Source organism: Rutilus rutilus (assembly GCF_951802725.1).
Source record: "Rutilus rutilus genome assembly, chromosome: 3".
NCBI lineage: Eukaryota > Metazoa > Chordata > Actinopteri > Cypriniformes > Leuciscidae > Rutilus > Rutilus rutilus.
In genome coordinates, this window is record NC_140211.1 from 54,507,691 (window position 1) to 54,533,962 (window position 26,272).

General features: G+C 38.5%; 1 protein-coding gene across 1 annotated transcript in view; it reads left to right on the forward strand.

The window, feature by feature from the left end:
* Positions 1–26,272, forward strand: part of galnt18b (UDP-N-acetyl-alpha-D-galactosamine:polypeptide N-acetylgalactosaminyltransferase 18b) — a 106,596-nt gene that overhangs the window by 51,884 nt on the left and 28,440 nt on the right. The window contains exons 4-7 of the mRNA XM_084404461.1: positions 7,748–7,931; positions 10,261–10,458; positions 10,648–10,762; positions 22,470–22,655. Of these exons, the coding sequence (XP_084260587.1) occupies positions 7,748–7,931; positions 10,261–10,458; positions 10,648–10,762; positions 22,470–22,655 (683 nt within the window). The remainder of the gene's footprint in view (positions 1–7,747; positions 7,932–10,260; positions 10,459–10,647; positions 10,763–22,469; positions 22,656–26,272) is intronic.

Below are 26,272 nucleotides of genomic sequence, written 5' to 3' on the forward strand. Positions count from 1 at the left end.
TGCATAATTTATTTAGATGTATTTTTAGAGAATACATCAAGTACATTTATTATTGTAGATAGTTGTGAGTTCAAATATTAAGCAAAATGAATACAAAAATGAAAGATAAATTAACTTTAGAAGCAGAACTGCATACAAAAATGAGACTTGTTTTCAGAGAGTATATATACTGAATTAAGTTTATTTTTCATTATAGATGTTTTTCAGTTAGTGTAGCATGAGAGTCACAGATTTCATGACTGCATGTGTCAAAGTGTCATTAGCTGTGTTTCCATTACCCTTCAAATTACGCAAGTTGAAATTGCGAATTGAAAATGTGCAAAAACTCCCATATATTGCACAAACGTTTTTATGCTCGCAAGAGGTGGTTTTTCAGGCAATTTGAAAAAGGAATATTTAGCAAAATTGCAATGGAAACAGTTTTTTTCGCATTTACAGTACAAGTCACTTGGCTTACGTAAATGTCACATGATAATTCTTTAAAGATGTTTAGACAGAAGACGAAATAATTACAGGAATACTGGATTCTAAACAACAAAGAAATGTCACAATTTATCAAAACCTCAAAGCAGATATGAGGGAGAAACACCCAGAAACACCTCATACGTGGCCGCTGCCAAGTATAAGGGGCTTTCCTTGCCATTAATGCTTGGATAACATGCATACGCCTCCTTCGATTAAAAAAATTACAGCTAGTGTGGTGGCTGCAATTTACATAAACCTACCAACATCCGTTGCCATGATTTTCAGAATGAGTTTTCGCGAGAGGAAAAAATGATGTTTTAGTGGCACAACATTGATTAATGCAAACGCCGTCATTTCACAATCGTTTTTTATCGACAAGAAAAGTTTTGTGCAAATCTGGAATAATGGAACCATCTGTACATGCAGCCAAAAGAACTGCCACTGTACTTTTGGCTGGGCATTGTGGGTTTTGAGCTGTTAGAAAGAGTGATGGATCGATTTCATGAATGTTGTATTATATTGGTTGAGAGCTTCACATTCAGTTCAATACAGCTTAGCCATCCCAGAGTCTATATTGACATACGCAAAGATTAAATTATTCTCTTTCTAAGCCTGGGGAAAATGAGGACATCTTCCAAGAGGCAACCCATAAACCAATGGGTCTCTATAAGATTGACAGAGAAGACAGGTTGTCCTTCAAGAGATGTATTAAATGGAGGTGTTTATATATAACTCTCACCTGTATACAGTACGTCTCGTTTATGACGAACGATGGATGGATGGATGGATACTATACTGCATTGGCCAATACAATTCAAATTCCAACTTAGAAATTAAAAGAGAGTCAATTCTTAGGTTTCACCAAACCCTACAAAAACACTTCCGTATCTCAACAGAGGGAAAGACAGAAGATCGGTTTAAGTCATTTAACACCAACAACTTAATTAAAATGTTTCCTCTAAAGCTTTGATACCCAATAAGATTGCTTACACAGCTTTATCTTGTCAGTCTTCCTTCATATTAAAATGGCTAGTAGTTGTAGATTCAGACAAGCTTAGTGTTTTCTATCGACTGAAACAAGAAATGCACTTGAGATAATGGTGATGAAAGATTGATGCTTTCAGTCATGAACAGTTCTGAGATAATGGACCTGTTATGCTTTTGTTTTATTATGATAGTAGTCTTCACCATTTTTTTTCAATCAGGAATTTTTGACAGAGATGAAAGTTCTGTTCTAATAAGCTTTGAGGAAAGTTTTTGGTGAGGTTGAAGATAAAGGGAGAATTTTTCCTGTCAAATAAAATCAGAAGACAGATTTCGTTTAGTGTCTCCCGGTTCAATCATAAAACTCATATTTGCAGGCGGGGGTAAAGCATTAGAGCAATTTGTCGAGCCACAAGCTGTTCATATCCAATGTTCTCTGGCTTTTGAAAGAGACATTCTGTTCACGTTCAATCGTGTAATCTCAGTGATCGATGAGGGACAGTGATCGCTCAAGGATAAACTCTGTAGGCATGAGCTTGGCTGAACACAACATCCCACTCAAGGGCAAGGTGAATTGCATTGTGGCAAAAAGAAGTGACCTTTAGCTTCTGTCATACCTGTGGCCAGTGTTATGAACATTAAGGGCAAGACAATTGAGAAAAAACAACTGTCAGATAACAATCACTGCAATTGGTATTACAGTATTACAAGTTCAGTCAATCTGCACCTCTTGGAATCATTTTGTGTGAAGTACATACTTAGTTACACCATCATCTCTTTCAATCAGGGATTTCATTCTTCGCATATATACCCCTAAAAATATACTGAAATATTCTGGTTGACATTCTGTTGTTTCAGATATTACGGGAAAGCTGATAACTAATATAAAGTTAATATACTAATCTACTTTAAACAACAAAAAAAAACACTGTAAATTTTTTCCCACCGTAAATTATAAGGTAATTTTATAGTTTGACAAAATTTTATAGTAAAACTACATTTGTACAATAAAATTACATATAATGCTATGTTAAACCATTTGAAGTTCTTCCCTGTGTATGGTACGGTTACATATGTAACCCGGTTCCCTGAGAGGGAACGAGACGCAGCATCATAGCGAATGGGAATGCTTACAGTGAGCCGGTGTCTGAAGCATGTGTGTAAACACACCAATTCTTTATTAGCTGGCTTGTGGTCGCTACGTAGCGAGACAACAAGACTATAAATGATGCCTGAAAAGCATGCCATCAGATTCTGTTGTGTGAAGGACGCAATTCCTCATTCCTTCTTAGGGAACCGGGTTACAAATGTAACCAGAGACTTTCTCTTTTGAATAGAAACTTTGATGCTGCGCCATGCCGTTAAAGCTATGGAAACGACAATACCAATGTCGCCGCGCTGAGGGGGGTGCTTACCCATCAAAGCTGTGCAACACTTGCACAGATGCTTGTTGAATAGACTGAAAACAAATCAACAACTCTGAAGGACCTTCCTCACACGGAAGTGTTCCAATAGCATCAATGCCATAATGCAGCGTTGAAGTTCCTATCCGAAAGGGAACTTACAGTTAACCAATAACAGGTTTTACTGTAGCATTTAGAGTTTTTGTCTGTAAAAATTACAAATATATATTTTTAAAAGGGCTTTAGGATAGATCTGAAAGTGGAAAGGAGACACAATGTTTGTTATTAGTTGTATCTGATTTGAAACTCTGATAACAGAATTGATGTCCCAACTTATAGCCTTGTCTGGATGAGTTTTTGTTTTTGAAGTCTTTGTGGTCATTTATTTGTTTTAGCAGCAACGGATAATTGAGTTGATGTTATTAATTAATCTCCCTGTCCCGTGGCTATACCATCTGCAAAATCATCAAACATGTTTTTCATGCAAACTTAATAGAAAGTCAATTTAGCCTCAGCAAACAGGGAATAAGAAGATTAGGCCGTCGACTGAATAAACTACACAAATTCTTACCAAAAGGTAACATGGTATCAGTGATGCTTTAAGGTGTATTACCATGTTTTTTTTTACTAAATGATTCAGATTACCTTATTTGGATACTTGGTTTTTCCAAGACACATATTCAAACATATTAAAAAAAAAAACATAAAAAAAAAAAGCACATGGCAAAACCATTGTAGCAGTTCCTAAAAAAGAAAAAGGTAACAAAGAAATGTATTGTCATTGGAAGTTCCTTACGTAGATTGAGATTTCAAGAATGCTCTTGAGCAGCGGTATTCAAATGGATCAAAGTCCACTCCAATTGGAAATATTGTATTTAACGGAATTCACTTTCCAAAAACTATATCTCCGCCCACAGAATATGCAAATGAGCTGCTGCTATGTCAAAGAGACGCTGTTTTGTCCTTATGTTTGACCTTCCTAAGGCTGACAAACTCAGAGTGGTTAAAATGTGTTTTAAACAATGTTCCTGAACATCATATCCCACATGTTTATCTGTGTTTTATAGTTGCTATGATGTAAATAAAGGGCAAAGCTGTTTGCCTCCGCTCACCTACTAGCCAACATTAGTGTTGATATACACTCACCTAAAGGATTATTAGGAACACCATACTAATACTGTGTTTGACCCCCTTTCGCCTTCAGAACTGCCTTAATTCTACGTGGCATTGATTCAACAAGGTGCTGAAAGCATTCTTTAGAAATGTTGGCCCATATTGATAGGATAGCATCTTGCAGTTGATGGAGATTTGTGGGATGCACATCCAGGGCACGAAGCTCCCGTTCCACCACATCCCAAAGATGCTCTATTGGGTTGAGATCTGGTGACTGTGGGGGCCATTTTAGTTCAGTGAACTCATTGTCATGTTCAAGAAACCAATTTGAAATGATTCGAGCTTTGTGACATGGTGCATTATCCTGCTGGAAGTAGCCATCAGAGGATGGGTACATGGTGGTCATAAAGGGATGGACATGGTCAGAAACAATGCTCAGGTAGGCCGTGGCATTTAAACGATGCCCAATTGGCACTAAGGGGCCTAAAGTGTACCAAGAAAACATCCCCCACACCATTACACCACCACCACCAGCCTGCACAGTGGTAACAAGGCATGATGGATCCATGTTCTCATTCTGTTTACGCCAAATTCTGACTCTACCATCTGAATGTCTCAACAGAAATCGAGACTCATCAGACCAGGCAACATTTTACCAGTCTTCAACTGTCCAATTTTGGTGAGCTCGTGCAAATTGTAGCCTCTTTTTCCTATTTGTAGTGGAGATGAGTGGTACCCGGTGGGGTCTTCTGCTGTTGTAGCCCATCCGCCTCAAGGTTGTGCGTGTTGTGGCTTCACAAATGCTTTGCTGCATACCTCGGTTGTAACGAGTGGTTATTTCAGTCAAAGTTGCTCTTCTATCAGCTTGAATCAGTCGGCCCATTCTCCTCTGACCTCTAGCATCAACAAGGCATTTTCGCCCACAGGACTGCCGCATACTGGATGTTTTTCCCTTTTCACACCATTCTTTGTAAACCCTAGAAATGGTTGTGCGTGAAAATCCCAGTAACTGAGCAGATTGTGAAATACTCAGACCGGCCCGTCTGGCACCAACAACCGTGCCACGCTCAAAATTGCTTAAATCACCTTTCTTTCCCATTCTGACATTCAGTTTGGAGTTCAGGAGATTGTCTTGACCAGGACCACACCCCTAAATGCATTGAAGCAACTGCCATGTGATTGGTTGATTAGATAATTGCATTAATGAGAAATTGAACAGGTGTTCCTAACAATCCTTTAGGTGAGTGTAGTGTTTACTGTTGCATTTGTAAGCTCTAGTTACATCTGAGCAGATGAAAATTGCGGTTATGGGCCGAACATGCACTAAGCGGTGCCAATCACAACACATTGGGCCAGCTAGCCAATCACAGCATTTCGGAAGGAGGGGCTTCATCGAAAGAGGAACTAGATGGTGCGTTCGGGACAGACTGGGGAGAGAGGTGCTATAATACCATAAAACGTGAAAAATAATGTTTTTTTTTTTAACAATCAAGCATGAAAGCATATTCTAGTACACCCCAAAAACAAAATCAAGACTTCATAAAAGGGTATAATAGGACCCTTTAAAAAAAAAACTGTTTTGTTCTAGCCTCATGCATTCTTTTTTTATCAACACTTGAATGTGGGTAAGTTTAATTTAAAAAAAGCAACATTTTGAGCAAAAAGCTGAGCGAGTGTCTAAATGTAATAATAATAGTATGTATAATAGTATTAATACGAATAATAATAATAATTAAAGCTGCAAGCAGCATTTATCGGGGTTCAAGCAATTAAGGCCTTTAAGGCCTTTAAGCACAAAACCATCAAAAGTTATTAAGTTTTATTTAGCAAGCATGTAACCACTGACATAATAGATGGAAAAGACCATTTACTGCCAATACAGGCAATGTACCATAGGAAATATATGGTTTTAAAGCTTTTTAACAGTTATAGCGCCACCTATGGTCCGATCTCCATGAAATTTTGCATGCTTGTTAAGGATGTTATGTCACATATGCTTTTAGTTGCTGTAGCGCCACCTATGGGCCAATCGGGGTCATACTCTGATAGGTTGTCCCCAAATTGAGGCCTACCATCTGGCCAGGTTTCACGTCTCTAGGCCTTACGGTTTGGCCTGCACGATGCGTTTTACGAATCCTTACAATTACAATAGGGTTTCAGCATTTCATGCTTGAACCCCTAATAATAGCCTAATAAAACATCTGATCTTACCTTTTTATACTCATATCCAGCTGGGAGAAATATTTCCTTTTTTTGGTAAATATTGGTAAAAAATTCTTAGCGTGGACTGCTTTGGCTCTCGGAGCCCATGATTCTCATCCTTGATGACTATTTTGAGTGTTTAGGATTTTTCTTTTACTACGGCTGCCCTGATGGAAATGTGTAACTGTTCCAAACAAGTATTGTCCGGACATCCCCTGGGAAGGGAATATAGAGACCAGACATCTTGGAACTTTAATTGAATACTCCTGTTTTAGAGGAATACATTTGAAAATAGATTCATTGCAGTCTGTACACCAGCAATTTATGACTTACAGTAATGAATACATTGTATAGAATGTAAAAGAGTCTGTCTTTATCCTTTTCACATCAACATCCCGTCCCTTCAAGATCTCATCTTCTCTTCCACCAGTTTCTTCTCTAAGAAGGAGAAAAAGGTGAAATTAAAAATAAATCATAGGAATTCAATTTAACAGTGAAGCGTAAGACATGAGAGGACCAAAATGAAAACTTAATGACACTGCGTCTTGGTTTGCATTATATATTCATGTAAGGCACCTTCATTTTGACTTTTTGCCAGATTGTTAAAGTTTTATCAGTGTTGCAGATGTTAGTGGCGTTGACATTGTGGTTAACATTTCTTAATGGTGATATAGAATCACATGCTTCACATTTGCACTTCTATACTGCCGGTGTGGAATAATTTTTTTAACAATATGTTTTTAAAATAAGTATCTTATGCTCACCAATTCTGCATTTAATCACAAATACAGTAAAACAACAATATTGTGCAAAATTATAACAATTTAAAATAACTGTTTTCTATATAAATATTCCTGTAATGTCAAAGCTGAATTTTCAGCATCATTACTCCAATCATCAGTGGCACATGATCCTTCAGAAATCATTCTAATATTCTGAATTGGTGCTCAAGAAAAATCAAGAAAGTCAACAGTTTTGCAGCTTAATTTAATTTAATTAATACTTATAAACGTTTATTCGTTAAACGTTTATGCAGCAATGATGCATTAGATTGATCAGAAGTGACAGTAAAGTCATTTATGTTACAAAATATTTAATTGAACTTTCTATTCCTCAAAGAATCGTGAAAAAAAATGTATCATGGTTTGCACAAAAATATTAAGCAGCAAAAACATTGAATTATAATAAGAACCATTATTAATGATTGAGCACCAGTTATGTAATAATAATATTAATTGGTCACCAGATCAGTTATTTTATTTATATCTTCGTACATACAGTACATTGTTTAGGTGCTGAATGGAGCGAGGTCAGGTGTGATGAACTCTGTATGTTGTATTGTTTGGTGTGAGAGCACAGTGTTTTACTCAAGTTGAACAAGATTGGCAGACACAAGAGTCCATATTGACACACACACACACACACACACACACACACAGAAACAACATCCTCTTTGCTGTGACCAGGGATAATGAGGACAGTCCTTTAGGAGCCATTGTAATGTTATAGCTCTCTCTCTCCCTCTCTCTCTCTCTCTCTCTCTCTCTCTCTCTCTTTGTCTCTCTCTCTCTTCCTTTCAGACGAGTTAAAGGAGAAATTACAGGACTTTGTGAAGGAGACCAACGCCAAGCAGCCGGGTTTCATTAAAATGGTGCGGCACAGTAAGCAGGAGGGCCTGATCCGCTCGCGTGTGAGTGGCTGGAGAGCTGCCTCTGCCCCTGTGGTGGCCCTGTTTGACGCCCACGTAGAGTTCAACACTGGCTGGTGGGTGATATGAGAATTCTGGCTATTCCTAGTGCTTCACGGACAGACTGTAATTACTGCTTCTTTCAATCGAATTGTATAAAGCATCAGTGTTCCTGTTCAAGCACTGACAGGCATTTTTCCTAAAAGGGTTTGAAAAGAATTTCAGCCTTTCAAAAATGTTCTCTTATTTTCATGTTGCTCCAAATATATATATATGTATGATCATCATATATATATACATTATATCCATATGAAGACAGACTGAAGATGTGCAGCATAGGCTATTTTACCATAGTGGATGATTTGAAAACTAATACATTTTCACATTTGCACACATAATCAGCTCCATATTATGGCTTTTCTGACGCTGTAAACTTGCTCGGTAGCTCACCTGGTACAGCATTGCGCTTGTGATGCGAGCGCTTGGGTACGAGTCCCATGAGTGCACGAGTCCACGAGTCACGATAAAAGAGCTCAAAGACTTGTATAAGCAAGTTAAAATGGCATGGTTGCTTCAGCAAGTGCATTTTTATCTCACATTTTATCTCACTTTTTTAAACTCTGTCGGTTAGGTTTAGTGTAAGTGGTACATTATTTATAAAAGCAATATAGCATTAACCACTCACTGGATATTTCACTTTGAAAGTGTCTCAAAACATGCAAGAGGCAACTTAAAATCATTTTGCAGAAATGTCACCACATTCAAAGTGGGTAGTATGCGCACATCCAGACAACTTCAGGCAGGTGCGTGATCAGATCAAGCAATTCACTAGAGGGTAAACTAAATTTGGCACACTGCTTCCAGAGAATCAATTTATTGAACTATACAACGTTTCGTCTTTGTCAGGCATAAAAACAAGTACACAGCAAGGTATGATTTATATCAACATAATCCGTCACACCTGATCTGAATGTTGGTTACTATTTTGTATTTTATTTTATTTTAATATATATATATATGGCTATTTTGTATTTTTTCTCTCAGTTTATTTAATGTTTGGGTTAATGAGTTGTCACTCAGTCAGATCAGGTGTTACGGATTACGTTGATATAAAGTATTCCTTGCTGTGTACTTGTTTTTATGCCTGATGAAGATCTTTGGGTCGAAACATTGTATCGCTCAATAAATTGATTCTTTGGAAGCAGCAGTGGCAGTGTGCCGACTTGTGTTTACTCTCTAGAGAAATGTTACCACAGGCACATTTTTCTAATGATTTTGGGTTGTAAATGTGAAGAACAGACTGAAACTGAAAGTCCTCTCTAGCTGTAACGTGATGAGGATGCAGAAAAGACAGGGGAGAGTAGGATCCAAATGCAGTAAAGAATATTTATTAAAGGAAATAAACACTCAAAAGGAGTAAGGCGTAAAAAAAGGAGTAAAACACTCAAAACAGGGACAACCCTGAACCAGGAACAGAACTGGAACGCATGGCACGAAACTGCTTAAACAGGACAACACCAGACCCTGAACATGAGAAATACAAGAGCTATATGCTGCGTTCACTCCATGCCGTAATTACTGTAATTTCGAGATGACATCATGTGACGTTCTACTAAGAGCTTTTCACGTCCTTTGACAATTAGGAATTATAAATAAATGAATGAATCTGCAGCAGTCAGGTGGTACAAGTAGGATCTCTCAGGAAATTCCAAGCTTACAAGTTACATGCTCTACAAGGACATGAGAGGCTTTTACAGGTTGAAATCTCGTAATTAGGGGAATTGCAACATGACGTGAACGCACCTATACACAAGGGAGAAACAAGCTAACAAGACACACCTGGGAGAACTACAACGAACAACAAACATGGCACTCGGGACAGTGAGTAACCAAAAAGTCCTAAACAAGACATAGGGAACATATAACACTAGCTTTCAAATTTCATTCATGCTTCATTTTCAAACTTGGCGACACATCAAGTTCATTCTTGGATGAACGATTCTATTAACTATCCTGGTTCTTTTAGAACACAGATCATATAGATGCCCTTCATCATCAAAAGAATTTCTGGATCTTACAGTTGGCACACCATGGTTTGACTCATAACAATCTGACCCAGATATGTCAGTGCAATTTGAATAACGCCCAGAATTTTTCTGCCTTTAATCAGCTTTGATGTGATTTTAAAGCTGTACTGTACTGCTCAATTTGCATCTCTCTAGAAGAGTCTAAAATAGTCCTAAAATAGTACAGAGGATGAACTGACTGAATAGGCTCTGTCTGTTAGTCTCTATTTAATCATGTTGAGAACACACTGCCTGTTCAGGCTCACGAGTCATACTCAAATATTTTTTGGAACAAAGCATGTTCGCTGCGTGGTAAATGTTTTTATTGTTATGTCTACAGGGCAGAGCCTATTCTCCAAAGGATCAAAGAAGACAGAACCAGAATTATATCCCCATCTTTTGACAATATCAAATATGACACATTTGAGATTGAGGAGTACCCACTCTCTGCTCAGGGCTATGACTGGGAACTGTGGTGCCGATATCTGAACCCACCAAAATCCTGGTGGAACTTGAACAACAGCACTGCTCCAATCAGGTATTTTGTTTAATATATTTTGGAATGCACATCCATCCAGCCATCCATTTTTTTCTTTATGTATGCATGTATGTATGTATTTATTCATTTATTTGGAAATGCAGATGTATTTATGTATTTATTTATTTTCTGATTTGGCTGATATGAATATATATTCAATGAATGTAATTATGTAATATAAATTTTTAGGAGTCCTGCCCTGATTGGCTGCTTTGTGGTGGACAGGCAGTACTTCGCAGAGATCGGTCTGCTGGATGAAGGCATGGAGATTTACGGAGGAGAGAATGTTGAGCTGGGTGTGAGGGTGAGAAACTATATCAATCTGTACAGGCTATGGGGTAATGAAGATAATGGATGCACTCTTGAAGGATTAATGACTCTAATGGCCCTCTTTTCTTGGCAGGAAAGTTCAAGTTGGCACCATTTACGGCATCCCTTGTCAAAACGTGTTTTTTGATCGGGTTGTAATTGTTATGCATAAAATGCTTAAAATAGTTTCAGATGAAGTATAGCAAGAGAAGACACTGTGAATTTAGGGCTGCTACTAACAATTTTTTATTTTTATTTTATTGATTAATCTATTGATTTTGTTATTTATTTAATGATTTTTTTTTTTTTTTTTTTTGTCTATTAATATACATATAACATTCCCCTGATTGCCTTTAACCCTGATTTTGGTTAACTAACAATACTTCTGGCATTATTTTTTCAATGTTTTAATAAAAAATTCTCTAGTTACATTAATATTTAATCATTTAGCAGACACGTTTAGCGACTTACAAATGAGGAGAACAATACAAGCAATCAAACCAACAATAAGGCAACAATATATATGTACTGTGACAAGTCTCAGGTAGGCTTTTTTTTTATAAAAAAATTAATAGAATAGAAATAGATTAGTAAGTATTAGTATTAGTATTAATGGTTCAGTTGTTGACAAAAAAGATGCATCTTTAGCCGTTTCTTGAAAATGAAAAGCCTAAGCAGCTTGGGTTGGTTTAGGCAGGACATCAGCGGGGAACAGTCCAGGTAAAGGTCCGTGAAATTGATTGTGTGCCCCTTTGGGATGGCATCACAAGACACTGTTCACTTGCAGAATGCAAGCTTCTGGAGGGCACGTAGGTCTGAAGTAGTGAGTTTAGTTTTAGTGGTGCAGAGCCAGTTGTTGTTCTGTAGGCAAACATCAGTGCCTTGAATTTGTTGCAAGCGGCATTTGGCAAGCAGTGCAAGTTTATGAAGAGAGGTTCTCTTCGGCTTGTTAAAGACCACCTTTCCGCAGCATTCTGGATCAGTTGCAGAGGTTTGACAGCATACATGCTGAAAGGCCTGCCAAAAGAGCATTACAATAGTCCAGTCTGGATAGAACAAGAGCTTGGATAAGGAGTTGTGTAGCATGCTCTGCTAGGAAGGGCCTGATCTTTCTAATGTTGTATAAGACAAATCTGCAGGACCGGCACAGCAGTGATAGGAAAGACCATGTTTGTGAATGACAGATCCTAGTGATAACATGTGGATGGAGAAGAGAAGCGGTCTAAGCAATGAGCCCAGGGGTACTCCAGTAGCTAGATGTTGCTCCAAGACTCTCTGAAGGACCTACTGTAGCTGAGAGGTAAGACTTGAACAACTGGAGTGCGGTTCCTAAGATGCCCTTTGTCATAAGAGTTGACAGGAGAAACTGGTAGTTAACTGTGCCAAAAGCAGCAGACAGATCCAGCAAGATGAGTACTGAGGATTTGGAAGCTGCTCTTGCCAGTCTCAGAGCTTCAATAATGCCGAGTTCACACTGCACGATTTTCAAAGTAGTAAGGTCACTGTTCTTTTCACACTGCACGACTATCTGGGGTAACATTCAGTTGCTGGTGTGTGCACACTGCACGATGGATCAGCGCCAGGAGGTTTCACACTGCATGACTTTACAAAAGAAAGAATCGCCGACAACTTCTGTCTGGTCCGTAAACTACGTTTCACAACCAAAACGACCGGAGTTCTCGCGCGAGACTGAAACTGTTATTAAAAATGATAGCCTGCAAGAAGATTGCGATCCAAAAAAGAAAAACAGATTATGCAGGAGGAAATGGTTGGGGAGACGAGGGGAGCAATGACTGTGTGTTCTGTAAAGAGTTCTGTAAATTTTGCAATGTGCTGCTGTTGCTTCTGGTCAAGCAAATGTTTGTGGTTTGTTTCTGTTTGATATAATTGTAAATATATCTACTAAAATACTGATATTCTGGTCTAACTCCTCCCCAAACATCCCCATGTCCTGTTTCTTGCTCTCTTATTGGCTTTAGGTCATCGCCGATGTAGTTTTCAGTCAGAACACATTCACAAAGCTTGATTTTGAATCGCCGACAGGTCCGACTCTTCTGCGATTCTCTCAGATCGCGTCTTTGATAATTCACACTGTGTGATTGTCACTCGCGTGAACGAGCACCGATTTGCCTATGATTTCGGACATTTGTCGGCGATCTTCTAAAACCTGTCGGCAAGTGAAAATCGGGGCTAAAATCGTGCAGTGTGAACTCGGCATAACCGAGAGCAGGGCAGTCTCGGTTGAGTGGCCACTTTTGAAACCAGACTGGTTGTTGTCCAGGAGGTTGCTCTGTGTGAGAAAGGTAGAGACTTGGTTGAACATGACTCGCTCAAGTGTCTTAGCACCAGTTAGACTGGTATACCATTGCATAGCAAACATAAAGAGTGACACATCAATGCATTCCATGCCTTTATAACACTACATTGTCTGTACCAGTGAATTGTTAGATTTAGCTTTGCAAAGATGTTCAGACCTTTTCTGTTCTTTTTCTTCCTTTCTTTAACTTAATAACAAATTCGATATTGAAAATTCACGAAACCGGGTCTCCACAGCATCACAGCATGAAAACTACCACTTTAACTGAAGGTGTGGTGTTTTTTGAGGTATTAGGTTTGAGCAGTGTTAGATTTGCACTGCACATTTGCTTCACATATTTCTTTTTTTCTGTGCCACAATCCCATACAGGCCAGTGTTATACAGTTTTCCTGATATGGTCGACTGCTGCACCTTTACTCTGTTTTCAGATACTGAACTCTCAAAGCGAACATTGTCCTTTATGTGGTCTCCTGCTGTTCGTGCAAGGAGTTTCGTAGGGCAACCTTTTCTAGGCAATGTCTGGGTGGTTTGATTCAGCTTCCATTTCTTTAGAATTGAACTAGCATTGCCTGCTGGGACATTACAAACACTTCGCTATTGGTTTTCTTCCTTATGTATTTGTTTTACTTAATGTCTAACTTCACAGAATAACTCTTTAGTATTCATTTCAGAGATGCCCTTCAAACTTACAACCTGAATAATGACTCATTATAAACTGTAAGCCCCAATGTCCTTTGGGCTTTCAGTTAGAAAATGTGTGGTTTTTAATTGATTCACTAGCGCATTCACTAGCGAGCGTTTGAGAATTTAGTTTTAATCTGCAGGACATGTGGGGCTGAATACATATTTCAGTGCATTTTCATAAAGAATATTGTGTGTCATAAAAAAGTATCTCTTTACATTTAAGCTGCTGTGTTGGGAATAAAAATATCAATATCAATGTTGTATTTGTAATTTAGTAAAATTGATTAAGAATCTGTAAATCTCTCAAGGTTGCATTTATTTGATCAAATATACAGTAAAAACTGTAATATTGTAAAATATTATTTTACAGTTTTTTTCTATTTAAATATATTTTAAAATATAATTTATTCCTGTGATGCAAAGCTGAATTTTCAGCATCATTACTTGTGTTCAGTGTCACATACAGTAATCCTCCAGAAATCATTCTAAAATGTTGATTTGCTGCTCTATTATTATAAATTATTATTAGTGTTCAATTAATAATAATTGATCTTATTATTTTTATGCAAACCGTGATACTTTTTTGATGAATATAAAGTTCAAGAGAACAGCATTTATTTAAAATAGAAATCTTTTTGTAACATTGTAAATGTGTTTACTGTCACTTTTGATCAATTTAATTTCTGAATTAAAAATAAATATAAACAAAACTTACTCCAAACTTCTATATGGTACTGTATTGCAATTTTCTACAAAAATATGAAGCAGCACAACTGTTTTCAACATTGATAATAATAAGAAATGTTTCTTGAGCACATATTAGAATGAAGGATCATTATGTAATGATGCTAAAAATTCAGCTTTGCCCTCACTTGAATAAATGACATTTTAAAACATATTCAAACAGAAAACAGCTCTACTAAAATGTAATAGCATTTCATAATATTACTTTATTTAACGGTTAACATTTTTGCCTTGGTAAACATATGAGACTTCTTTCAAAAGCATTAAAGAATATTAATTTCTCCAAACCTTTGACCAGTAGTATATGACTGTCGCACTCCAGACCCTGTTTGCTTTCCTTTCCTTTTATACTGCAGTTATTTGCCGGTTTATTCGCATATGTCTGTTTCTCCATCCCAACACAGGCTTAATAAATGTGCCGTACCTGAGAAGAGAGCCATTATAATCCCTGAAGGAAGACAATAATAACCTTTAAGCATACAGTGTCCCCAAAAAAGTATTTGACATTGGGCATTGCTGATGACAGAATAAAAATACACATATGTACTGTTTATAATATATCAAATTCAGAGACTAGAGGGCAAACTTGCTGTCCCCACCTGTCCTCTATCCGTGAGTCAGCACAGCCTTAAAATGGCTTGACTTTCGAAGCTATGGCCACTCTCTCCAAGCACAGTGAAATATAATCATCAATCACGCTAAAGGAGAGAGGAGAGTAGGGTGGCATTTCCCTCCCTGGTAATTTTCCCTCAGTGAATGGCATGCTTTTAAGATTTTTATGCTTGATAATGGGCCACTGATTGCTCTTCTCTGAAAGCATGCACAATTTTCTCAGAGACATACTTTTTCACTGTCCCTCGCTGGTTTGTGGATAAATGGAAAGTGAATCATCTGATTGCACCAGAAGGCACGCAGAGACACAGTGTGCTAGATTTGTTCATGTCTGTGTATTGCAGATTATGGTAAAAACAATGAAAAGATGGGCTGCTGAGGTGTTTTAGTCAGATTAGAGGCGCTACTACCCCTTACCTCACTTTACCCATAATTCCCAGTAGGTTTCATCTGTCTGCAGTGTATTACAGCAGCACTACGCCGACAATGAGATGGTGAGTTACGTGTCTGCAGATTAAAGTCTCAAGAGAGAAGACGATTTTCTAATCTACGCATATCAAAGATTACGGTTTCTAATAAAAATATGTTTGTTGTTCTATTTAAAAGTAGATGTAATGTGTCCTCAATCAGCGTTAAATTCTAAATTAGTGAAAAGCAAATGAATCACATGTCTGAAACCTTCTGAGATGATAAACAGAGATTAGAGCGTTGTGTGATAAAGCTCATCAAGCATTTAAGCAATATGCAGATGGAGTCTTCTCATACACTGAATCACTCGGAAACAAATAATAAATGAAATTATGTGGAACATGTAAGCGAATTATAGAGTACCAGAGATAAAATAAATAGGCCATGCAGAGATTTGATTTGGTTTGGTATAAAATATTCAAAATGACTATTGTGGCCCACAAGCATTAACTGGGTGGTCTAGAAATGTCATATTTCAGGTCAATTTTCCACCCCAAAATCCCAAGAAAACTTCCGGGAGAGGTGGGATATCTGATAACATGACTTGGAACATTAAAGTTTGCATGAAGAAAAGACAATTGTTGGACCATAAATGTGTTTTTAATTGTGATATTTTCATGATAGCACATTTTCTCCCATGAGAAAAAAACATTTTTCTTTATCCAAAATATAATTTCTTGTTTGTCCTTTCATTATAGAGTGAAATATGACCTGTACACATTTAATGGTTTTGTGGGATTAATCTTGCATATTATAAAACAGTTTGACTGATTGTATCCCTCCACTAGCCCGTGTTCACAACGTTTCACCAAGAGTAGCAGTGGAAAATAGAAGTAATGTTCAAATTTATTCTTCATTTAGTTATACTCTAGTCTACCTGGATTCTGCTATTCTGCTATTCTGCTTGTGAGTCACTGTTTGCTCACTAAAGTAAATTAAATTCTATCGATTTCTGCACTTTGGTACGTGAACTCATAGCATGTTTAGTACATACTCTCCTTTAGAAGGGCATTGAGATAAAGGATGAAGGAAAATGAGAGCGTTTTGCAGGTATTTTTGCAGCAGGCCAAGGTCTGAAGGGCATCGAGCAGCATTGTGTGAGGGCTCTTTCTGTTCTTCTGCATCCGAAGGGAATGAGGCTTTGCTGATGGAGCACCTCAGAAGTTGAAACAGATGGCCTTTCTAGTCTGGAATAAAACATAGCTACCATTATCTACAATAAAGAGTCATGTCAGCACACTCTGCTGTCGTTATCAAAGGTCCAAGGCTGCTGAAGCGTCATTAATTCATGTTGTTTTACATACATTCCCATTTCCTGTTGGTTTTACACAGTGAACAATGGCTCAGTTTTTCAGATGTGGATTGTTGACATGACTATGAAACACTGAACATAGCGAGGTGACATAAACTATGAGGAGGTATTTATAGACATGTCATCCACGTGAGTCTCTTTCATTAGTGGTTTGCAGGGTTGTAAATTAGATACAAAAATACTTTGTGCAAAGCATGCTTATCACGTTATCTGCGTTATCTGTAGCGTTGATGCCAGTTTTCTCTGCACTATCTAAGACCTGACAAACAAGAGAAAATGGATAGATTACACATACTATTTCTTTAGTAAGCATGTACACTCTTTAAGAAAAAACAGTCCCAATTGAAATTGTCTTTATACTACTATGTACTAACATTTCAATTAATGAATTGATACAATGCACTTATTAAGTACATACATGTATTTACATTGTACTTACAGTATACAGTACTGCATGTAATTATAGCTGTAATTAATGTCTCTAATTGCATCTATAATTACACTATAGACCCTTACACCTTAAACCACCACCAAATATATAGCAATACTATGTCCTAAACAATACCAGATTGAGTTTATCAGCTTGTAACAATAGCAGAACAATTTTTGGTGCTAAATAGAACCTTTTTATAAGGTTCCATAAAGAACCATGCTTTGGAAGTGCTATATATAACCATAATGGTATTATAGAGAACCTTGTAGATTTTTTACCTCTACTTGGTCTTATAAAACCTTCTGGTCTCTTTGAGGGTTTTACATAAAAAATTGAAAGCAAATTATGTCAATTATATGACATTATTATATGCTTCCCCAGAGCCCTTGTAAGCCTTGCCGGTTAGGTCCGACAAGTGCTTACAGGCCCGGGAAGGGAGACACGGCTCTCCCCGCCAGGTGGATTTAGGACACAGTTGCAACAGCCCGCTCCACAGGAGGGATGCGCATATCCCTCTTACCCGGCCCACCATCAAGGGTGATGAGGGAGGAGGAGCCACTGGGACGGTTTCTGGCAGTGAAAGGTGCCATCCATGACCCAGTGAGCTCTTCATGCACCTCCGGGAAGAAAGGAAACGGGGTGGGTTGCTAAGAGCCAGCACGGGCCACCCCGAGTAACCAATCATCCAGTCTCGAGGGTTCAGGACACGTGGAGGGTTCAATGGGACAATGGGGCAGCGCAGCGGAATCGTCATCCCTGGAGAAGTCTGATCCCCCCTCCGATGCAGCGATTGACATCTGGTCATCTTGGGGAGCGCCGAAGGATTTGGCTGGTACACACCTTGTGGATGGTCCAGCGTGTTCCCTCGGCAGCTCTACTGGCTGCGGAGCGTGGGAGGGATGAGGGTTACTAGGGGGTTGGTTCCCCGAAGGAAGCGCGCTTACCGTGATCCTCAGGTCACCCGCACTACTGCCTGAAGTAACCCTCTGAGGAGAGGCAGATCGGTTAGATCACGGGCTGATACCTCACCTTCCTCATGATCATTGATGCCCCACGAGGTGAGATCTTTCATGGTGCCCCAGACCAAGGGAGATTGACCGTCATCTTGAACTTCTTCCATTTTCTAATAATTGGGCCAAGAGTTGTTGCCTTCTCACCAAGCTGCTTGCCTATTGTCCTGTAGCCTATCCCATCCTTGTGCATGTCTACAATTTTATCCCTGATGTCCTTACACAGCTCTCTGGTCTTGGCCATTATGGAGAGGTTGGAGTCTGTTTGATTGAGTGTGTGGACAGGTCTCTTTTATACAGGTGCAGTTAATACAGGTAATGAGTGGAGAACAGGAGGGCTTCTTAAAGAAAAACTAACAGGTCTGTGAGAGCCGGAATTCTTACTGGTTGGTAGGTGATCAAATACTTATGTCATGCAATAAAATGCAAATTAATTATTTAAAAATCATACAATGTGATTTTCTGGATTTTTGAAGTGTACCTATGATAAAAATTACAGACATCTGCATGCTCTGTAAGTAGGAAAACCTGCAAAATCTGCAGTGTATCAAATACTTGTTCTCCCCACTGTATTATATACCCACGCTGCGTGGCTGAGCAGCTGATGCAAATGATTGCACGCCAATGTGCATTGACTCGTTTAGTTTCACTCGAAGTAGATTGGCCTCTCTAGCAAGATTCCTATTTGTCGGTCACCGACATGGCGTTGGAGTGACCGACTGAAGAGGAACCCTAAACTCAAACTCAAAGAACCATTTTGCCATAAAACAGTTGTTCAGAAAGGTATGGTTCTAAATAGAACTGTTACTATGTGTAAAGAACCTTTAAATAACCATCTTTTCTTAGAGTTACTATGCACTCAGATTGACTTTCTATTTCCAGAAGGTCGAATGAACCACACGTTATATCAGCCATGATGATTATTTAACACATTTTTCTCATGACTATTTTTTAAAGGATGTCCAAGAATTAATAATGCAGTTCTCTAACCTGGATTTTGCACAATCTGCTGTTAAATATTCCTGTGTAATAATCCTCTCACATTCTAAAACGAATTAGTATTTAATGTCCATTCAATTGGAAAGTTGCTGTATAATAAGTAGGATAATGTATAGTCAGAAAGTCATAATCACAAAAGTAAACCCTATTTTAAAAAAATAGTAGGCAATATTCAGTGTATATATTATTTCAGACATGGTCATTGTTTGATTAGCTTTCTGCCACTCTTGCTATCCCAAACATTTCTCTGTGATGGCGAGTGAATGCACTCAATGGAAATGGAGCACTCTTGAGCAAATGTTTGCACCAGGAAATGAATGACATTTGGGTTCATATGAACCAGTGTACTCAATCAGTGTCATCACAGTAGAACAAATTCAAGCATTTGGATGATCATTTGGGAGTAAATGTTAGCACACTGGAGTAAAAAAAACAGCGAGACAAAATTTAGCACTGACAAGCGGCAGAGCTGCTCTAGTTTCGGGGAACCATGAGTGTCCGTAGGAGGATTGGCAGGCAGAAAAGAGGGATAAAAGCAGGCGGTCGCACATCCACACATACACACGCACAGACATTTTTAAACCACCCACTTCTCAGTTCAGTGCGCATGTTACTCACTTGTCAAACATAGAGTCTGACAAGGATCAATTATACAGGAGTAAATATCAGGGCAGCGCGACTGCTAATGCACGCTATGGTCAACAACGACAATAAACCATGACAACAGCAATTCTGCCCACACGGAAAATCGTTTCTTTCAATTTAACAACTGCTGCTTTATTATATACTAGTAAGTGCTTTTAATTGCACCATTCTGATCTGGGAAACCATCCAAGCCAGTTGTCCTTGGACCTTTTGCTTCCAGACATCACCAAGGGAGTAGATGTTGTATGCTGTTTCCATCTTTGCATGTCATTGGTGTGCCATTGTCATAGAAACTGCTGATTGCATTGAAGGGCTACCTATAATTGACTCCCCATATTCAAAGCGAGGCATAATTGTGTTCTTGCTTATAACTGTGTGACTTTAGATTTGAACTGACCCATTCGAGCACCTCATCGAGCCACTTTCCAAAGCTCTATACACACAGGTCCCCTCACACACAAGAGTGACTGGCATGTGTGCTTGATCAAATCTTCTGTTCTCTTAACTGTGTGTTCACACTGACAGCGATTCAATCGCTGGAGGTCACAGTGTTTCTGTGCTGCTGGCTGCTAGAAGGCGTTCACATTCGATCGCTGTATCCAACTGTATACAGCAACTCCCTCTAACTTCTCATAAGCACACACTAGTTTGGAATAATTAAGATTTTAGTATGCTTTTGAAAAGTCTCTTGTTCTCCCCCAAGGCATGTATTTGATCATAAATACAATAAAACAGTCATATTCTGATATATTATTTCACAATATTACTGTTTTTATTAGTTTTACTGTATTTTTTATTAAATAAATGCAGCTTTGGTGACGTCTTTCAAAACCATTTAAAAAATCTTAATTATTCCAAACTTTTGACAGGTAACTCTTTTGAAACTCCAACAGTCACTCATGTTTCTGGGAACTGCCAACTCTCATTGAGTGACTTCATGTGGCTTTGTCACTTCGATTCGCTGTCAGTGTGAACGCCCCTTTAAGAGCAAGCAATATAGTGATAGTGAGTCCTGTTTGAGGTATAATGACAGCTTCATCTTCCTCCCCACAGTGAGAGCAGAGTGTACCTGCTGGAGTGAAGCGTTTATCGAGCATCCCTGATAGCTTCTTCTGCTCAGCCTTAAAATAAACTCCACACAATCTTTAAATCTTTCCTTTGGCTTCAAAGTGAAGTCCTGACCTCTCAGATTGTCATATTTTTCCACAGACCGTGGTTGTTGAAAACTGGCTGACCATAACAATGGCTTCAAAATGCAGTTCTAATCTTGAAAAAGAGATAGAAATGTTGTCTACATATAGATAGTAGTTAGTGTGCTTATTTTAATTGCTGAAAGAGCTTTTAGCCCTATGCAGCTTTATAATTATATATATATATGTATATATATATATATACAAATACAAAACAGCATAGCTTGTCACCAGTGTATTGCTGTGTTTTGGATGTTGGTCTCTGGTAGACTGCTATGCTGTTTTTCTCGCCATGCTTTTTAAATAAATTACTAAGACTTTATTGGTCAACCAACCTTTTCAAATAAGTTTGCATTCTCTTTGGTAGCACACATATGATGTCTCAAAATGGCACCTCCATTGGCAGCCAGGTACCCAGCAAACACAGAACGTTGACCCAACGTACCCAACCTTCTAACAACGTTAGACGACTACGCTCCCCTGTCTGCCATGTTCTGATCTGCCTTTTCTTTTTATGTTTTATTTATTATACTTAAAATAAACGTATATATCCGTTTATTCACAAATGTATGACTTTTGTAAGTGCAATTTGATTACCATATAATAAAGTTGAATTAACGTAACCTTCTGTCTTTTTTACTCTTCAAAGTGTACACTTGCAGGTGTTGATTATAATCAGGCTAGTTTACAGATAGCCCCATTAATGAATAAGGATAAACAATATTTAAGCAGTATTTGTTAGTGTGCTCTGATTTTTGCCTGACAGGCTGATGGTTAGTTTAGCAACATGCTAACTCTAAACTATGTTGTAGATGTGGTTCACGTCTCCCGTGTGCTTCACATGTGGAAATCTATTTGAATTCTGTTGCTGTCTATGTAGAGTTTTTCCAAATCAGTCACTTATGAGGTTCCATCTGTGTTAGGAAACAGCCGTAGAAGACAGCTGCCTCACTCGGTTTTGGAACCGAGTGTGTGTGTGCACATGCAAGGACACATGCATTATCTTTTCCCCTTGAGACGAATCAGTATTTTAAATGTACCCTATTTACTGCACATGCCATAAATTAAATCCCCGTTCAGGGTCTCATGGGGGTCTGGGTGTCCTTAAGATGCTCAAATGAGCTTTATTCTTAAAGACACAACTGTTATGCAAGATACAAAGCATCTGCACTTTTTAGCTCCTCAGTCTGAGCCAGAGAGTTAATGCATCTTGCCAAGAATTGCATGTTCTATTTCTCAGCGTGAAAATGTACTTTTATTTAGACTCTTTGTGTCTGTGTGTATGTAGGTGTGGCAGTGTGGAGGAAGTGTTGAGGTGTTGCCCTGTGCCCGTATCGCTCATATCGAGCGCGCCCACAAACCCTACACGGAGGATCTTACTGCCCACGTGCGCAGAAATGCTCTGAGGGTGGCTGAAGTGTGGATGGATGAGTTTAAAAGTCACGTCTACATGGCCTGGAACATTCCACAAGAGGTGAGTCTATGTCAGCTACATACCGCTAGAAATTCGTCTTATAAATAAGGAATGCTAAAACACAGCTCATCCAAACGAGACAGTAACACTATGAAAGTTGCAATACTTCCAAAGTTCCAAAATTTACAAAAGATTTAGGGGTTTTATATGTAAGTCTCATAGTAGTATTGTTTATATTATAATTAATTTGTGTCAGTAAAGTTGAATAAAGAGTCGTTTTTTCAGATGTTTCTAAAAGATTTAAGGGGCGATCAGAATACACGTTTTGTTCCATTCACTTTCATTCATATGAACATGCTAAATTATGCGAATTTCACTGTGTTCCAAAGTTCAAGTTTGGTGAACTCTGCCCTGCGGATTTGTATCATGTGAAGACGTTTGACCAATAGGACCTCTTAGCTAAATTAAACGAATGTAAACTTTAAAGAGGGCCTATTATGGTGCTGTTTGAGCATGAAAAAGGTCTGTATAGTTACAAAGCACAAAGTCCACTCCAAAGCGATATATTTTCGTATATTCCTCATTTGAATAATTCCCGTCCAAAAAAAAAGAAAAAAAAAGAAGAGGTGAGGTGAAGCCTGGTTGAGCTGAGTTGTGTTAGTAGTGTGTTGAAACCTGTGGTTATGGCAGTGGTTCTCAATTCCAGTCCTCGTGACCCACTGCTCTGCACATTTTGTATGTCTCTCTTATCTGACACACTCAGTTCAGTTCATGGAGTCTCTCCTAATGAGCTGATGATCTGGTTCAGGTGTGTTAAGTAAGGGAGACATACAAAATGTGCAGAGCAGTGGGTCACGAGGACTGGAGTTAAGAACCACTGGGTTATGGTAAGGGCATTTCTGAAACACGCTCAAAGCAGTTGACCAATCACAACACATTGATCCAGCCGACCAATCAGATACCATTGTGCTTTTCGGAAGGAGTGGCTTCATAGTGACCAGAGCGTTACTGACAGACTGTGAAGACAGGTGCTGCAACAATATTTTAACATCCAAGCATAAAAAAAACTACTCTAGTAGACCCCAAAAATAAAATGAAGACTTTGTAAAAGGGAATAATAGGTCCTCTTAAATCTACTGGATTGCAGCATATCAGTAAATTGCATGTTTTTATATTTTAGATGTATTATTATTTTGAATTGTGATTTTTAATTGTATGACCGTTATAGTGCTCATAGAAGTTTCACATGCTCAAAGTCTAATGTGACCGTGGCTTTAGAGGGATTTTATAGGGTTGTTTTGGTGACATTTGCAATATTCCATCATCAAGGAACAGTGAATGTGAATGTTCTGGAAATTGATTTTGTGCCTCATTGCGATGGTAGCACAGACCCCAGCAGTCTCGGAGAAAGCATAGATGTGTAAAAATGAGTGTATGTGGGACGGTGGAGATTTTATATGGCTTGAATCTGATGTGGGTAGATACTGGCAGCCAGTGTAGCGAGACAAAGGAGGTGGGTAGGGAGCCCTTTAGTGTTCACTGAAGTCCAGGTGTGCCTTCTGGATCATTGTAACTGCATGCCTGAAAGCCAAGGAGTCCAATCTTGAGACGACAAGAGTTTATTTCCTTAATTTCCTAAGATATCCTTATCAATTAAAGACTCATGATATTTGTAAAAAAAAAAAAAAAGATTTATTAATTGAAATTATTCATTGAAAATGATATCTTATACAGGATGTGCCCTAAATCACCTTTATCTTTTGATAGGTGTTGCTGATAATACTATAAAGAGTGCATTGAATAGGCAGTTGTTTAATCTCCTCACTTATTGTCAGCACTGGATGAGAAAAAGGATGAAAAATGCAGGTTCTATACACAGCAGTCTTTATTAATAACAAAGTCAAAATACTCAAGCACTGGAACTCAGCACTTCTCAAACCGCGAACAGAACAACCAGCAAACATGATGAAGAAATGATGAAGAACAACTGAAAATGAGGGCAATATATATACAGTGAAACACTAGGGATTAAACAAGATAATTAACAAGACACAGGTGAAACACATGAGGGCAAATCAAAAACCATGGCAACTAATGAACAAGGACAACGGAAACATGAACTACTTTTACACAAGGATAAACTACTGTATTTCTGAATTGCTAAAACACATTTTTTAAATGTTTATCTTGCTTTCTCAAAACCTTAAACACTAATCACCAAACTTAAGCTACACTGTCAAAACCCTTGACTTGTCTTGCTATATCAAACAATTGCTTCAGAACTATGTTATCTTTACCCAAAACCAAGCACTGTTTTCAGATAACACACACATCCAGCCAATGCATAAACACTACACAGCAGTCATTACACACTACAGAGATAAATGCAAAACACTGCACTCAGGGCAGAGCGGGGGAAAAATTATATTTATTATGAAGTACTTGCACAATCCTGCACACATATAAATGTAGTCACAAACAAAATATGCAGCAGATCGATAGCAAACAATGTCTTGGAATCATTCTGCCTCAGCATCATGTCTCTGGGCATGGTCAGGCCACAGGACCTCATCAACGTCACAGGCAATCCTGTCCCTTGCTAAACAATGGGGAAAGAATCCTTTAGCATGCCGAATCCAACCTTGAATTGCTTCCACTCCAATGTTGTCACATGCTGCATCCATTGACTGAATGAGATTTTCCTGTGCATAAGGATTTCTGTCATAGACCTTCCACCTCCATGCAGAAAAAAAATTCTTCAATGGGATTAAGGAAGGGCGAGTATGGTGGGAGGCACACATTTATAAAATGTGGGTTATTTTCAAACCACTCACGAATTCTAGGACCACGGTGAAAGTTCACATTGTCCCAGAATACCACATACATGGGATGCTCTGCCTGCTCATCACCTCTCTCTTCACGTCTCAGTAGTGCTTCCTGTAGAGCATACAGAAACGTTATAAGATGGGCAGTGTTGTAAGGCCCTAAAGTCACATGGCGGTGAATAACCCTGTAGCTGCTGATGGCAGCACATATGGTCACGTTGCCAGCACGCTGCCCTGGTAACTCTACAATGGCACGTTGACCAATAATTTTGCGGCCTCTCCTTCTCCTCTTGGTGAGATTGAAGCCAGCTTCATCCAAGAAGATGCACTCATGAGGCCTCTCCATGGAATCCAGTTGAAACATTCTCTATAGAAATAAACAAGAATTTATTTTTGAAGTAACGTAAATGACATAGCATTCCAGGCTTCATGTTTCGGTATACATGTGCTGCATTACATTCAACACAGTAAAGATGTACAGTAACTCAATGGTGCTGTATAATCTCTGGACATGATTACTTACTTGTACATATTGATATTGTAGCTCTTTTACCCTTTCAGAATTTCTCTCAAATGGTACTCTGTAGGCTTGTTTGAGACTTATCAGGTTGCGTTTCAGGACACGGTCAATTGTGGAGAGACTCACACTGTTGATTCCTTCAAAGTTCACGTTGTCTTCCTCAACTCACTGTTGTATTTCACACAGACGAATGAGATTATTTTGAAGGACCATATTGACAATAATGGTCTCCTGCTGTTGTGAGAACATACCTCTCCTTCCACTGGCATGTGGCAGTCTTTCAATTCTAGCAAATAAAACCTCTTGTTAGAATTGTACAGACAGGCCTAATG